Source organism: Taudactylus pleione, unplaced genomic scaffold, assembly GCF_031769625.1.
Source record: "Taudactylus pleione unplaced genomic scaffold, aTauple2 ptg000214l, whole genome shotgun sequence".
Classification (NCBI taxonomy): Eukaryota; Metazoa; Chordata; class Amphibia; order Anura; family Myobatrachidae; genus Taudactylus; species Taudactylus pleione.
In genome coordinates this window covers 9,843,706-9,856,769 of record NW_028284616.1, presented here as the reverse complement: position 1 = coordinate 9,856,769, position 13,064 = coordinate 9,843,706, and the positions used below count along the sequence as shown (strand labels likewise).

The window sequence follows — 13,064 nt, the reverse complement described above, 5'->3', positions numbered from 1 at the left end:
ACAATACAATGCAGGACAAGGACAAGGTTTATATATATTGCTTCATTAGTGATCATACCACCCAAATAAGCAACAGGGTGTGAGCAATCAGGTGTTAGGCGCCCAAGTGAGAAGTGGATGACAATATAAGGAGTAGCACAAGAGGGTAGAGGGCCCTACTCGTGAGAGCTTACATGTGCAAATTGTGAAACACAGGCATTCTGCATGGACCAGCAGCGGAGGGTTAGAGGATAGGCTGCGGGAGAGGATGTTAGAGTTAGGCTCAAAACGCCATGTGACGCGATACACCTGGCACGAGTGAGCTGCCAGGTCCCATGCGACAGGCAAGACCTAGCATGCTGAGAAGGGCTGTTTGGAGCGAAGCAGCAATAGTGTATGAGAACACATTTGTATATTTAGCTTGTCCTGTACAGACATTAAAATCTCTCACAATGGTAACAGAAGAAGGTACAGACAGTATTTATAACGAGGCAGCTATCATTAATATTAAACTGAAAAGTAGCTGAACACTAAAACCATATGTATAGGGAATGTTCTTAAACAGATGTTAATTATTATAAAGTGGGAGACCAATGTAAGACAGGGCTTCTCAAATATCAACTCATCTAAAATGTATTATAGTTCTCTGCTTCACTGCAATCTATACTGGTCAATGACTTTCAGATGTGCAAAAAATAAATAAATGATTAAGTTTATAGCACAGCCCACAAGAAATAATCCTTACTCCCTACTGCAAAAAGTTTTACAACAGTATAAACATACAGTATATTATGCTATACAATATGCAGCTATATATTATGCAGCTATTGAAGTTCTAGCTGAATAACAAAATATCCTGTAAATCATTGAATAAAAGGTCTACTATGTAATCAAATGGCACACATATTCAAATAGTATTGTTAAGAAAAGTTGATTGAACATGCACAACCAATGTGCAGGTAGGATCTTGGCCACTTGCAAACAACCCACCTATTCTGCATCCAGATTTGACAGGTCACCATTAGTACAGTCAAACAATGACCCTATACACATTAAGTTGTTGCCCGACCAGCTCTATGTCCTCTATTGTTTAACATCTGACAGATCCTGATATGATGTTGATCGGTATTAATAAAGCCTTTTTGGGACCATACACTCTGCAGTTTGAAGCCAATTACCTCTACCAGACTGACTGGCCAAAAAATCTGCAGTAATATATATATGCTTTAGTAATATCCATAGTATGTTTTTAAATATACTGCATAGCTATTAGCTAGATTCAAATATCTCTTTTCCCTTTTGCTAAATGGACACTAACCTATCGCTATACTGTAGAATGGGTATATATGATTCAATACACAGTTATCTCCATACATCACCTTACCTCTTCCACCTGTTGGGGTATATCTCATATATGGGAGCTGAGGCTCAGACCCAAACATGGCCTCCTGCAAGAAAAAGGGGTAACATTTATTAAAATTTACTATTTATTCAACCAATAGCAGAAAATTCTAAATTAGTTCTAAAAAAGTAATAATAAAAGTATGATCATCAAGTTTTATAATTGCATTTATCTAGAAAAATGTATTCTAAAGCGGTCAGATGATCCTGCAGTGTCAATTACAAACTGTTCTGTTTAACGAAATGTCTGCCATTACATAGTGGAGGCAGGCATTTTGTCACCTGAACCAATGAGAATACAGCGTATGACTTTAGGAGGAATCCATGACATGAAACGGTCACGATTAGGCTAGGGTGTTGGAAGACGTGGATCCAGCTTTTGGAACAGGAGGCGAGGGGCCTGGATCAGTGTCTTCATCCACTAGTACCAGATGTTGGAGAGACCTGACCAAAGTCGCGGAGTCTAACATACTGGGAGGTGTTCACCAGTGACCTCTCCAAGTGGGATTTGGGCTTAAGCTGCACCCAGTAAGCAGGTTGTGGCCCTTTGGTCAGGTATCAGGCACAAGTGGGAACAAATGAAAGAAGACTATCACAGGGAAACATAGGCGATAGATATTGCAGGTTTTGAATAAAGTGATGTATAGAATACACACTAAATGGTTTTCAGACGCAGAACTGGCACAGAAGAATGGTATCACGAGATGGTACTTGATAAAGGTACTAAGTGCACACGCTGTGGCTTTTGACGCAGAGTTTGGCCAGCCATACACGGGGCGATTTGTAAACGTACAACACCTCAATACATTTTCAAATTCAGCCCTATGCATCGCATGCTGCTGTGAATGGTAAACGATGCATCTTACAAGATGCTTCGGTTACCTATTTAACAGCATGACGGATCGTAGATCTTATGGTTTTTCCATAAGATCTACGATGCCGATGTACGACGACGGGGACGCGCATCGCCGTCGTACAGCATGATAAACTACACACGATGTGCATGATTGATCGTTGCGATCGATCGAAATCGTGCACATCGTCTAAAAAATCTTACCGTGTATGGGCCGCATTAGTATAGGAGATGACTCTGAATAGATTGTACTCAGAAAACGTACACACACCGTAGAACACACTAGGAACACGTCACTAGAGAGAACAGAGCTTGGAACCTGGAACGCTTCAACAGCAAGCTTACACTGGAAGTAAATACGTTGTACAGGCAACTTCCTGTTGTCCAGAGCCCTTTATATATACCCTAAGGTAGCAATCCATTGGAGGACACTGTCAGCTGACAGCAACCAAGGCTATCAATGGATAAAGGGTTAGACAGGTGAAAATAGACTGTCATGGCTACGTCCATAACGGCAACCGCAGAAACCACATCACGGAGGGAGAACATGGACATCTTAGCAGACCCTAGGTATAATCCTCAGCACGTCACTGGCCGCCGTACCTGGCGTCTGACTGCTCTAGAGATCAGGGGAAGCCGGCGCTGATGTGAGTAACGGCCGATCCTAGGCAGCATCCTAACAGTACCTTTCAGGGTGGACTCTGGATACCCACAAGGCTAATCAGGAAACTTCTTATGGAATGCTTGAACCAGCTGTGGAGCATGGACATCAGATGCTTTGATCCATGCTCGTTCTTCAGGTCCGTACCCCTTCCAATTAATGAGATACTGCAGATAATTCAATTGGTGTCGAGAGTCGAGGATCTTTTCAACTTCAAATTCAACTCCCAACTGAGTCTGTACTTGAGGAGTCTTGGGTGGAGAATGCTTAAATTGATTAAGGATTTATGGACGTAGAAGAGAAACATGAAATGTGTTGGAAATCCTCAACTGAGGAGGTAGCTCAAGTTTATACACCACTGGATTCATGATTTTAAGAATGTGATCTGGTCCAGTGAAGCTTGGAGCAAATTTCATGCTTGGAACCTTTATTCAAATGTTCTTAGTTGACAGCCACACGCTATCTCCAATCTTCAGAAGAGGAACGGCCAGACATTTACGATCTGCACATTTCTTGTAATCACTAGAAGCTTTTTTCAAAGAGGAATTAATGTTTTTCCATGTATCAGACAGTGACTTCACGAAATTAGTGACGACAAGCACTTCCATGGTAGGGAAATGTCTTCTATACTGTAAAAAATGGAGTAGCGTTTGAAGAAGAGTGGTACCTAAAACTGTGGGCAAACTCTGCCCACGGCAATAGATTAAGCCAGTTATCTTAAGAAGAAGAAACAAAGAGTCTCAGAAATGTCTCCAACTCCTGATTTACCCTCTCAGTTTGGCCATTTGTCTGCGGGTGATAGGCGGAGGGAAATTTCTGTTTAATTCTACAAGAGGCACATAAAGCCCTCCAGAATTTGTCCACAAATTGCACACCTCGGTCCGAAACTAACTCCTTTGGTAGTCCATGAAGACGATATCACGAATAAACATTTTTGAAAATCGGTCCACTACATTATCAAATAGTATTATATACCTTGGAGGGTGGTAACTCAGATGAAATTCATCGACAGATAAGTCCAAGGAACACCAGGAATAGGCAAAAGACGCAACGGGCCAACCATTTTTTTTGCGAATGGACTTATGCTGGGTACACTTGACACAGAAGACAAAGTCCAGGATATCTTCTTTCATAGTGGGCCACCAGTAGGAGCACTGTAAAAACTTAAACGTCTTGAGGATGCCTGAGTGACCAACAAGCAAGGAAGCATGAGCCCAGGTTAACAGATTCTTCCGCAACTCAGGTGCCACAAAAATCTTGCCAGGAAGAGGAGAAGGAGGATGCACCTGGGTGTGAGCAAAAATGAGAGGGTCTAGAATAGGACGAACTTGCTTCCTGTGGAGGCAGGAAGGACCGGGAAGAGTGCATCAGCCTTTTTATTTTGTATGCCAGTCTGAAATTGTACTTTAAAATCAAATCTGGTAAAGAGACCAGTGGGATTCAAACGATGAGCTGTCTTGAGATAAAGGAGATTTTTGTGATCCGTAATGATTGCAATAGGAAATTTGGTGCCTTCCAAAAGGTGTCTCCACTCCTCTAGTGCCAATCTCATAGCCAACAATTCTTGAACCCTATGGCATAGTTCTTCTCAGCCGGAGAGAATTTACGAGAAAAGAAACCACAAGGATGATTCTTTCCATCTTCAGCAACTTGAGATAGTACAGCTCCTACCCCTACAGAAGAGGCATCAACTTCCAATGTGAAGGGTTTTTCAAGCTGTGGTTGACAAAGAATTGGAGCAGTAGAAAAGGCTGTTTGAGGGCTTGGAAAGAAGCCACTGCTGCAGGAGGCCAACGAGACGGGTTAGCACCCTTCTTGGTCAGAGCCGTGATAGGAGCAACAATTGTAGAAAAGTTTAAAATGAATCTCCTATAATAATTGTCAAAGCCAAGAAATCGGCTTTCAAGGAGTGCGGTTGGGGCCAATCTTCTATAGCTCTTAGCTTGTCCGAATCCATTTGAAGAGAATTCCCTGATATAATATACCCCAAAAATGGCATGGAGGACTGTTCGAAAAGGCATTTAGAAATGTTCCCGTAGAGATGAAGACTTAGAAGACGAGACAGAATCACTGTGACATGAAGGCGATGAAATTGCAAGTTCTCTGAAAAAATTAAAATGTCGTCCAGACAAATTACAACAAATTTGTAAAGGACATCTCGGAAGATTTTGTTGATGTAACTTTGAAAGACTGCTGGCGCATTACACAAGCCAAAAGACATCACCAAGTATTCATAATGGCCGTCTTGCGTATTAAAAGCAGTTTTCCACTCGTCTCCGGTCTTGATACGAATTAAATTGTAGGCTCCCCGGAGATCCAATTTAGTGAAAATGGATGCTCCACAACATCTTGTCAAAAAGCTCCAAGATGAGTGGCAAAGGATACCTGTTTTTTTATGGTGATTAGATTCAGCCCACGGTAATCTATGCAGGGTCTGAGACCTCCATCTTTTTCTCAACAAAGAAATCCAGCCCCAGCTGGAGAGGAAGACTGTGTTATAAAACCCATGGCAAAGTTTTCTTTTTCATGTAATCGGACATAGCAGCTGTTTCCGAAACTGAAAGAAGATAGATACAGACACGTGGTGGTGTCTTCCCAGAGATAAGATCAATGCTACAGTCCCAATGGTGATGGGGAGGCAATTTGTCCGCAGCTTGTTCACAAAAAAAAAGTCAGTGAAATCTTGATATGGTTCGGGTAAACGAGAATCTGGTTTGGAAATTAATTGATCAGATGTAGGAAGCTTCAAGGAGGATGTAGTAGAAACTTGTTGAGTTCATACTGGAACCACACAAGGAAGACACTGGTGAAAACAATGGGATCCCCAGGCCAGAACATGCATGGTGGACCAGTCCAGTTTGGGGTTGTGGGCTTCCAGCCAAGGCAGACCTAAAACAAGAGCATGGGGAGTCTTAGGTAGAACCAGGAATTCTAATTCTTCTTGATGGTGGCAACCCACTCGAAGTGAAACAGGTAGTGTAACAGAAGATATAACGTCTCCAGGGATAACATTGCCATTCACTAAAGAAAGAGACAACTTTTTTGAAAGAGGAAGAACTGGGATTTCTAGTTCATGTGTAATTTCCAGCAGCTCCAGAGTCTATCAAATCTTTAATATTTTTAGTTTGGGACTTGAAACAAATAGACACCGGTAGAAGACTATCCATCTCATGGGAAGACTTGGTTAACACCCCCAACCAGACGCTCCCAGAGCCAGTTAGGGTTTCCAGTTTTCCGAGAGGAGAGGGCAGAGTTTGATAATATGATCAGGGGCTGCACAATATAGGCAGAGCTTGTTCTGGAATCGGCATGTATGCTCAGCCGGAGTTAACCGTAATTAGAAACGAGAGGATCTTCTCGCTCCCATAGTGGGGAGACCCAGTCCAGAGCGGTCCCAGATAGAGAAATAATGTATGCCACCTTTGACCTTGGAGTGGGGAAATTCTGGGGTAGGCACTCGAACTGTATCTCGCATTGATTGATGAAACCCTGGTATCGTCTGGGGTTTCCATCAAAACGCTCAGGAGAAGCCAACTGTAGACAGGATTTTTGCGTTACTGATACTGGAGGATTTGGTGGAGCAGATCCAGAAGGAGTAGGAAGTATATTCACCAGAGTCAACTGAATGGTGAGTAGTTGACCGGAGAGTTCCTGGAGGTATTGAGCCACCTGATGTTGTGCTGCCTCCTGATTCTCAAAGGGAGATCTTGCAACGCCCCTGCAGCCTGTAATCCAATGGCTTCCATAGGGCCTGTACAAACTGTCACGATCAGGCTAGGCTGTTTCTCTGACATGGAGTTGGGAGACGTGGATCTAGCTTTAGGAGGGAACAGGAGGTGAGGAGCCTGGATCAGTGTCTACCTCATCCACTAGTTACCAAATGTTGGCGAGACCTGACCAAAGGCGCGGAGTCTAAACTTACTGGGAGGTGTGACCTCTCCAAGCGGGATTTGGGCTTAAGCTGCACCCAGTAAGCAGGTCGCTGCCCTTTGATCAGGTATCCACCACAAGTGGGAACAAATGAAAGAAGACTATCACAGGGAAACATAGGCGATAGATATTGGAGGTTTTGAATAAAGTGATGTATAGAATACACACTAAATGGTTTTCAGACACAGAGCTGGCACTGGAGGATGATGTGATGAGATGGAACTTAAATACATCCACTGCGGCTTCAGACGCAGAACTGGCACAGATGATTGGTATCACGAGATGGTACTTGATGAATGTACTAAGTACACACACTGTGGCTTTAGATGCAGCACTGTCACAGAAGAAAGGTATCACGAGATGGTACTTGATGAATGTACTAAGTACACACGCTGTGGCTTTTGACGCGGAGTTAGTATAGGAGATGCCTCTGAATAGATTGTACTCAGAAGACGTTCTGAGCACACACGCCGTAGAACACACTAGGAACATGTCACTAGAGAGAACAGAGCTTGGGGCCTGGAACGCTACAACAGCAAGCTTACACTGGAAGTAAATACGTTGTACAGGCAACTTCCTGTTGTCTAGAGCCCGGTATATATACCCTAAGGTAGCAGTCCATTGGAGGACACTGTCAGCTGACAGCAACCAATGCTATCATTGGGTAAAGGGTTAGTCAGGTGAAAAGAAACTGTCATGGCTGTATCCATAATGGCAACCACAGAAATCACATCACGGAGCAAGAACATGGACGTCTTAGCAGACCCTAGGTACAATCCTCAGCACGTCCCTCGCCGCCGTACCTGGCGTCTGACCGCTCTATAGATCAGGGGAAGCCGGCGCTGGAGCTAAGAAACGGACTATCCTAGGCCGCAACCTGACATACGTACCGAGCCTCAAGATTTCTGTGGATGGGCATGGCTCTGTCCATGCCATCCACAGGATCTCAAACTAGGATCTATGTAAAGAAAATGTGTGTGTGGGTTAGTGTGTGAGTTAGCTCTATAGGGTAATGTGGGCTTCCCTTCAAGAAAGTGACAAAAACAGCTTCCCCATTGGAGATACCTATCACTCCCAGAAAATGTATGATGTAGTGGAATGGATGCATTGCAGTTCATATGGGGCCTGATTCAGAGTTGCACAAAATTTTGTCTGTGGATGGATCTCACTAGTTTGAGCAAACTGAGTATGCATTGGGGCCTGCATACACAACTTAAGATCAAGTGCGGGGGATCCTATGGATCTGGCCATATCTTCACTTGTGAATGAGTGGGTGTAACTTGGCAGCAACTGGTGTTCAGACACAGGATAAACTTGTTGTGGGCATATAAACAGAACTGCGGACTATTCAAAGATCTGTCTGACTCAACTCTGAATACAGATGGAGATCTGAATTGATTTCCTAACACGGAAAGCAGCTGCTATTCCAGATACTTTATGTGCAACATTAAATGAGGTCTATGGTATGTGAAATGTAGGTTATTTTTTTAAGAAGGTGGACCAAATTATGTAGACTTCAAAAGCCAAATGTAGTAGCCTAATTACTTTTTCATGAACTTAAGTACAATCTGTCTGTGTGGTTACTGTGACTTCTAGAGCCATGCTTTATAAGCAGCTTTTGTTAAATAGTTAGATCTTAGATGTACTGGGTTAATAAATAAAGCACTGGAGTTATGTGGTTCATTGTATTTAGGTGGAAAAGATGGACTGTGTATTGATGTAGTAGTAAAAAATAAATAATGTGCCAGATTTGTAATGTAAGATTTGTAATGTAGTTGGTTAGGGTTGTTCTACTGAAGGGTCCACAGTGCATACGAAAAGAAAAATTAAGGGTTCTCAAAAATAAATAAATGAAACCATAAATTACTAGCCATGTAATCAATTGAGGCATGCCAAAAACGGTAGTCTTCTAGCTCAATTTTCCACCATGTGAAATAATAACCTGATTTATTTTGATTTGATCATTATCGAACGTTAATAATTTTGTTATATGAAAAATTTTATACTGACATTTCACTCTAGCCTTGTTAAAGCACCAATAAGCCTTAAGTGCTTCTTGTTTGAAATCCACAGCGAAAATGGTTGCTACGCTTGCTTCACTGTTATAGCAGATGAATGCATATGGCCTCTACTGTACTTTGAAGACAGAAGTTTTTTTAGTTGCAGAGTGCATCTAGCAAACAAAATAGGCAGGCGCTAACATTTATAAATATGGCGCTTTGTTTCTACTAGATTAAGGTGAAAAATTAACAAAAGTGTAAAATGCTTTTAGTTTTCATGTCTTTAGGAGCGACTGTCTCCACATATATTGGTACTGTTTAGATATATGAAGGAGTATTTTTTTAAAACATGTCCTTATATGAGGTTTACCTCAGCCCTCATCTCAGACTCCACTGTCCAGTCATCTGGAGCTGTTGAAATAGAAACAATTCTGAAATTAATTCCACAGCATCAAGATCCCAGGGACTACATAACTAGATATTAGTGGTGCCGACTGAATTCCAAGCTTCAGTGCTCAAACAACTTTTAACTTTGTTTACAATTCTATCATATACAAGGGCAAATATCATGTTTTAGAAACCCTTGCATCTAAAATTTATAAAACTGCATTACCCTCTAATCCAGGGGTCTTCAAACTTGGCCCTCCAGCTGCTGTGGAACTACACATCCCAGCATGCACTGTCACCTTTTTGATATAACAGCATGCTAAAACTATGTGCAGTGCATGCTGGGATGTGTAGTTCCACAGCATCTGGAGGGCCAAGTTTGAAGACCCCTGCTCTAATCAGTAAAACATTTAGCCCCTAGCTAAGACCCCAGTTGCATGTCATCCAGAATCAGTGGCACACATAGGGGGAGTTCTTTTTTTCTGAGATGGAGACAGCTTTACACGGTTCACAGGCCTATGGCACACAATTGGAGCCCTGCATAGTACTTTATTTAAAAAAAACCTCTGCGTGATGAAAGATCTATGAAAATATATTTAGCACACATTTGGCAATCTCAAAAGTTTGTTTTCCTATGATCTGCCTATTTATTTAGTTGGTAAAACGCTGGAAGAAAAACAATCCAACAAACCAAGTGTGTCAAAGTTAAATTATTCAACAATGAAAAAAAGACCTGTACTTATGTATTGTTGAATAAATGTTGACACACTTGACCTACAGGAAATTTTATTTTTACCCAGTGGTCTGCGTTCTGAATACATTACTGTTGCAACAGTGAAGTGGTTCCGCCAGGGGTAGCAGCAGTTTCTATTAATTCCTATTGCAGCTATGAGGTGGAGTATCTGAATTAGATGTATTGACTTGACAGAAAACTATGTACATTGCTAAAAGAAAAAAAAAGCAACACGTATTCAGGCGAGTATGACTGGAACACATTTTTCCATGACTAATCAGTTTACAGGAGTGTCTCCCCTACACCTCTTAAATTGTGGTTAAGTACAATTTGAGAAATAGGAGCATTGTATTTGAAGTGAAATAATTAAAGTGAAGATTTGAATATATTGTAGAAAGTGAAATGTGCCTAATCTTTGCTCTGTCTTAAAAAGAAAATGCATTGCACAGCACTATAACTCGCCACAAACCCTTAATCCTGCAAGTGGGAGAATAATTTTTATCCCACCTTATTTTCACAAATATATTTTCCATATACTCACAGTCAGCAAAGCAGGGGGAGAGATCTGTGGGCCCTCCAGTAGCCAGGGATGGAGACATTTGTGTAGACTGTGTGGAAACTTGATCCTGAGAAAGGACATAATAGGGAACTATGTACAATCTTAAACACACAAAAAACTGTATTTATAAGACAGTTTAGACTACATAAATCCAGATACAGTTTGCATTGTGGTTCTTACCTGGTGCAGACAAACAAGGGGTTGCGTGGATTCAGATAGAGTATTCTCTATTTCACTGTCTGATAAAGGGTCTGATGCTTCATAGCCATAAAATGACAATAAATCCTGGAATGCCAGCTCCTCTTCTTGCACCTGAAACAAGAATATGCCCAGTTCGACCACACATCAAAAAACATTCACAGCTATCTCTCTAAACTTCATTAACCTCTTACCTGTATGTCCCGAGTGGCCCAGGATGCTTGCTGCTCCTCCTGCGCCAGGGTCTCAGTTAATATTAACCCTTTTTGGCAGTGGACCACTAAAGGATACAAAGGAGGTGAAGAGGTTACAGTTTGAAATAAATTGGCTGTAGTACTGCATGTAAACCAGATGGTGTCCCTAAAACCACACAAAATACATGCATTCCCATCAGAGACTTCAATAATTCTTATAGGTGCCTAGTCCTTTTATCTATTAACAATTGCAGAGTCTTTAAAAAAAAAAAAAACACATACAGGATTTACAGCATGGCTACAAATCTAATTATTGTTTGCAGCTGTAGTCAAAGAAACCAAAGCATCAATTGTAATAAAATGAGGTGTTCTGGCATGATTTCATGAATAGCAGCTATCGCTCACTGACTATAGCATCATGGGGCTCTGGATCCTAGACTTCTTATTTTCACAGTCAAGTCCCTTGCAGCATTTCCAAAAGAACAAAGTTAATCAACTGAACAAATGAATACATACAGTGGTAAAGCCCATTTCTCTAGGAATTTTTAGATTTTCATTATTTCACCTCCACAAAGGAACCTTTTGAAATGATTTTAAACGATGTATTGGGCTATAGGCTCTTAAGGACCGCACAATGACTCTTTGGTATTTGGCCTTATATATAATTGCCTCCCATTTTATGTACATATAGAGTTGTCTGTAGTGCTACATAATTACTTCTACGGTAGATTATTCTTCCACCAAGTATAGAGCCGTGCCCCGGCGATGCAGGGCTGGTACATTACCGGGGGGAGATGCTCACATTACACACAGGATGGATACAGTGTAAATGTGCTCTTCGCATACAGCAGTGATACCAGCTGCTACTTGACTGCTACTCTACGGACACCTGTGTAGGACCGGCAGCAGCGCAGCCTCCGTACAGGAGAGCACAGGCAGGCAGCAGCCGGTACTCACCGGGTCTTTATTATCACTGAGTGACACACGCGGGGCTGTGACAGGTCTATAGGCGCGCGGCTACACGTACAGCACAGGGCACGGATACCGACACGAATGACCGTTACCCTATCCGCCACAGACCCTACGTGAGTGACTGCACTATATTATGTATCTCACACATAGGTAAACCTTCCGCCAGGACCCAGTGTGCCGCATACATCGCTCTGTCCCCTCCCCGCAGGGTCCCCCGGGCGGAGTCAGCCCCGGTGGTGCCACACCCTAGTCCCGGTTACCTCCAGCCGCCGAGCACCGGAGCAGGAGGAGCAGCGTGGCCCGGATGTGAACGGCGAACACGATTGGCGACCAGGCGGAAGGAGGGGCGTGGCCCAGGTAGGGGCGTCACGTGACGCGCATGGGCTCAGAGCCTGTGAGACCCCCATTACCGACACTGACTGAGACGCTGAGTGTGAGCGCGCTGTAGATAGTGGTCACCGTCACCAGCAGCCGCCACCACAGGAGGGGGAGATGGAGAATAGATCAACATCACTGACATGCGGGCAGTATACATGTGCTCTGTCAGAGAATGAAGTGTAAACCATTAGAAGCAATTATAACGCAGTACATTTAACATTGCCCAGAGGTGGAAACCACTGCATATGAAGACATTTGTTACCTATAGAAGATATAGGGGTTATTGTAATTCATGGAGAGTTGAATATTTTCAACCCATATTGACTATAAAGCTCTCAGGGGAAATATGAATGAACTGATCTCACTTAAAGTGCATGGATAAAAATGTGTCTATTCACTCCTTGTGAATTGTGTGCATCTTGCAGTGAGCCTGACCCCTAACTGTTTAGTTTGCTAGCTACCATCAGTGTCACTTGTACTAGAAGAATGAAATGTGTACTTATGTTTACCTCCAACTCTGCATATACCACAGATGTGTCAACATTGTTGATTCAGAATGCCCTCACTGAACGTTACCTACGTGAGAATGCTTTGTTACACAGCATGCCTCCCAACTGTCCCGCTTTTCTGGGACTGTCCCACCTGCGGGCCACAGTGTCCCGCATGGGGGGGGGCACTCCCAGCCTTACCACCACAGCAGAGCAGTGGTTGAATAGATGCCAGTGAGAGCCTGGGGGCCGCCCAGCATCTCCAGGAGTGTGCGCGCCCCCAGAGTGAAGAAAACGGGGGCGTATAATGAGGCAACACTCCTCTCATTTG

The 13,064-nt window shown here is 42.9% G+C and overlaps 1 protein-coding gene across 3 annotated transcripts in view; it reads right to left on the bottom strand.

Moving 5' to 3' along the window:
- Positions 1 to 12,232, bottom strand: part of MIER2 (MIER family member 2) — a 29,270-nt gene extending 17,038 nt beyond the window's left edge. The window contains exons 1-6 of one of the 3 annotated variants that reach the window (XM_088478440.1): positions 12,128 to 12,232; positions 10,896 to 10,981; positions 10,684 to 10,815; positions 10,486 to 10,570; positions 9,195 to 9,235; positions 1,364 to 1,427 (exon numbers count right to left, since the gene is read on the bottom strand). In XM_088478440.1, coding sequence (XP_088334566.1) covers positions 1,364 to 1,427; positions 9,195 to 9,235; positions 10,486 to 10,543 — 163 coding nt within the window. In that variant the 5' untranslated portion in view covers positions 10,544 to 10,570; positions 10,684 to 10,815; positions 10,896 to 10,981; positions 12,128 to 12,232. Of the gene's footprint in view, positions 1 to 1,363; positions 1,428 to 9,194; positions 9,236 to 10,485; positions 10,571 to 10,683; positions 10,816 to 10,895; positions 10,982 to 11,612; positions 11,632 to 12,011; positions 12,064 to 12,127 lie in introns of those variants that run through there. The other 2 variants (XM_088478438.1, XM_088478439.1) reach the window with 2 other exon arrangements.
- Between the last annotated feature and the right edge of the window lie 832 nt (positions 12,233 to 13,064).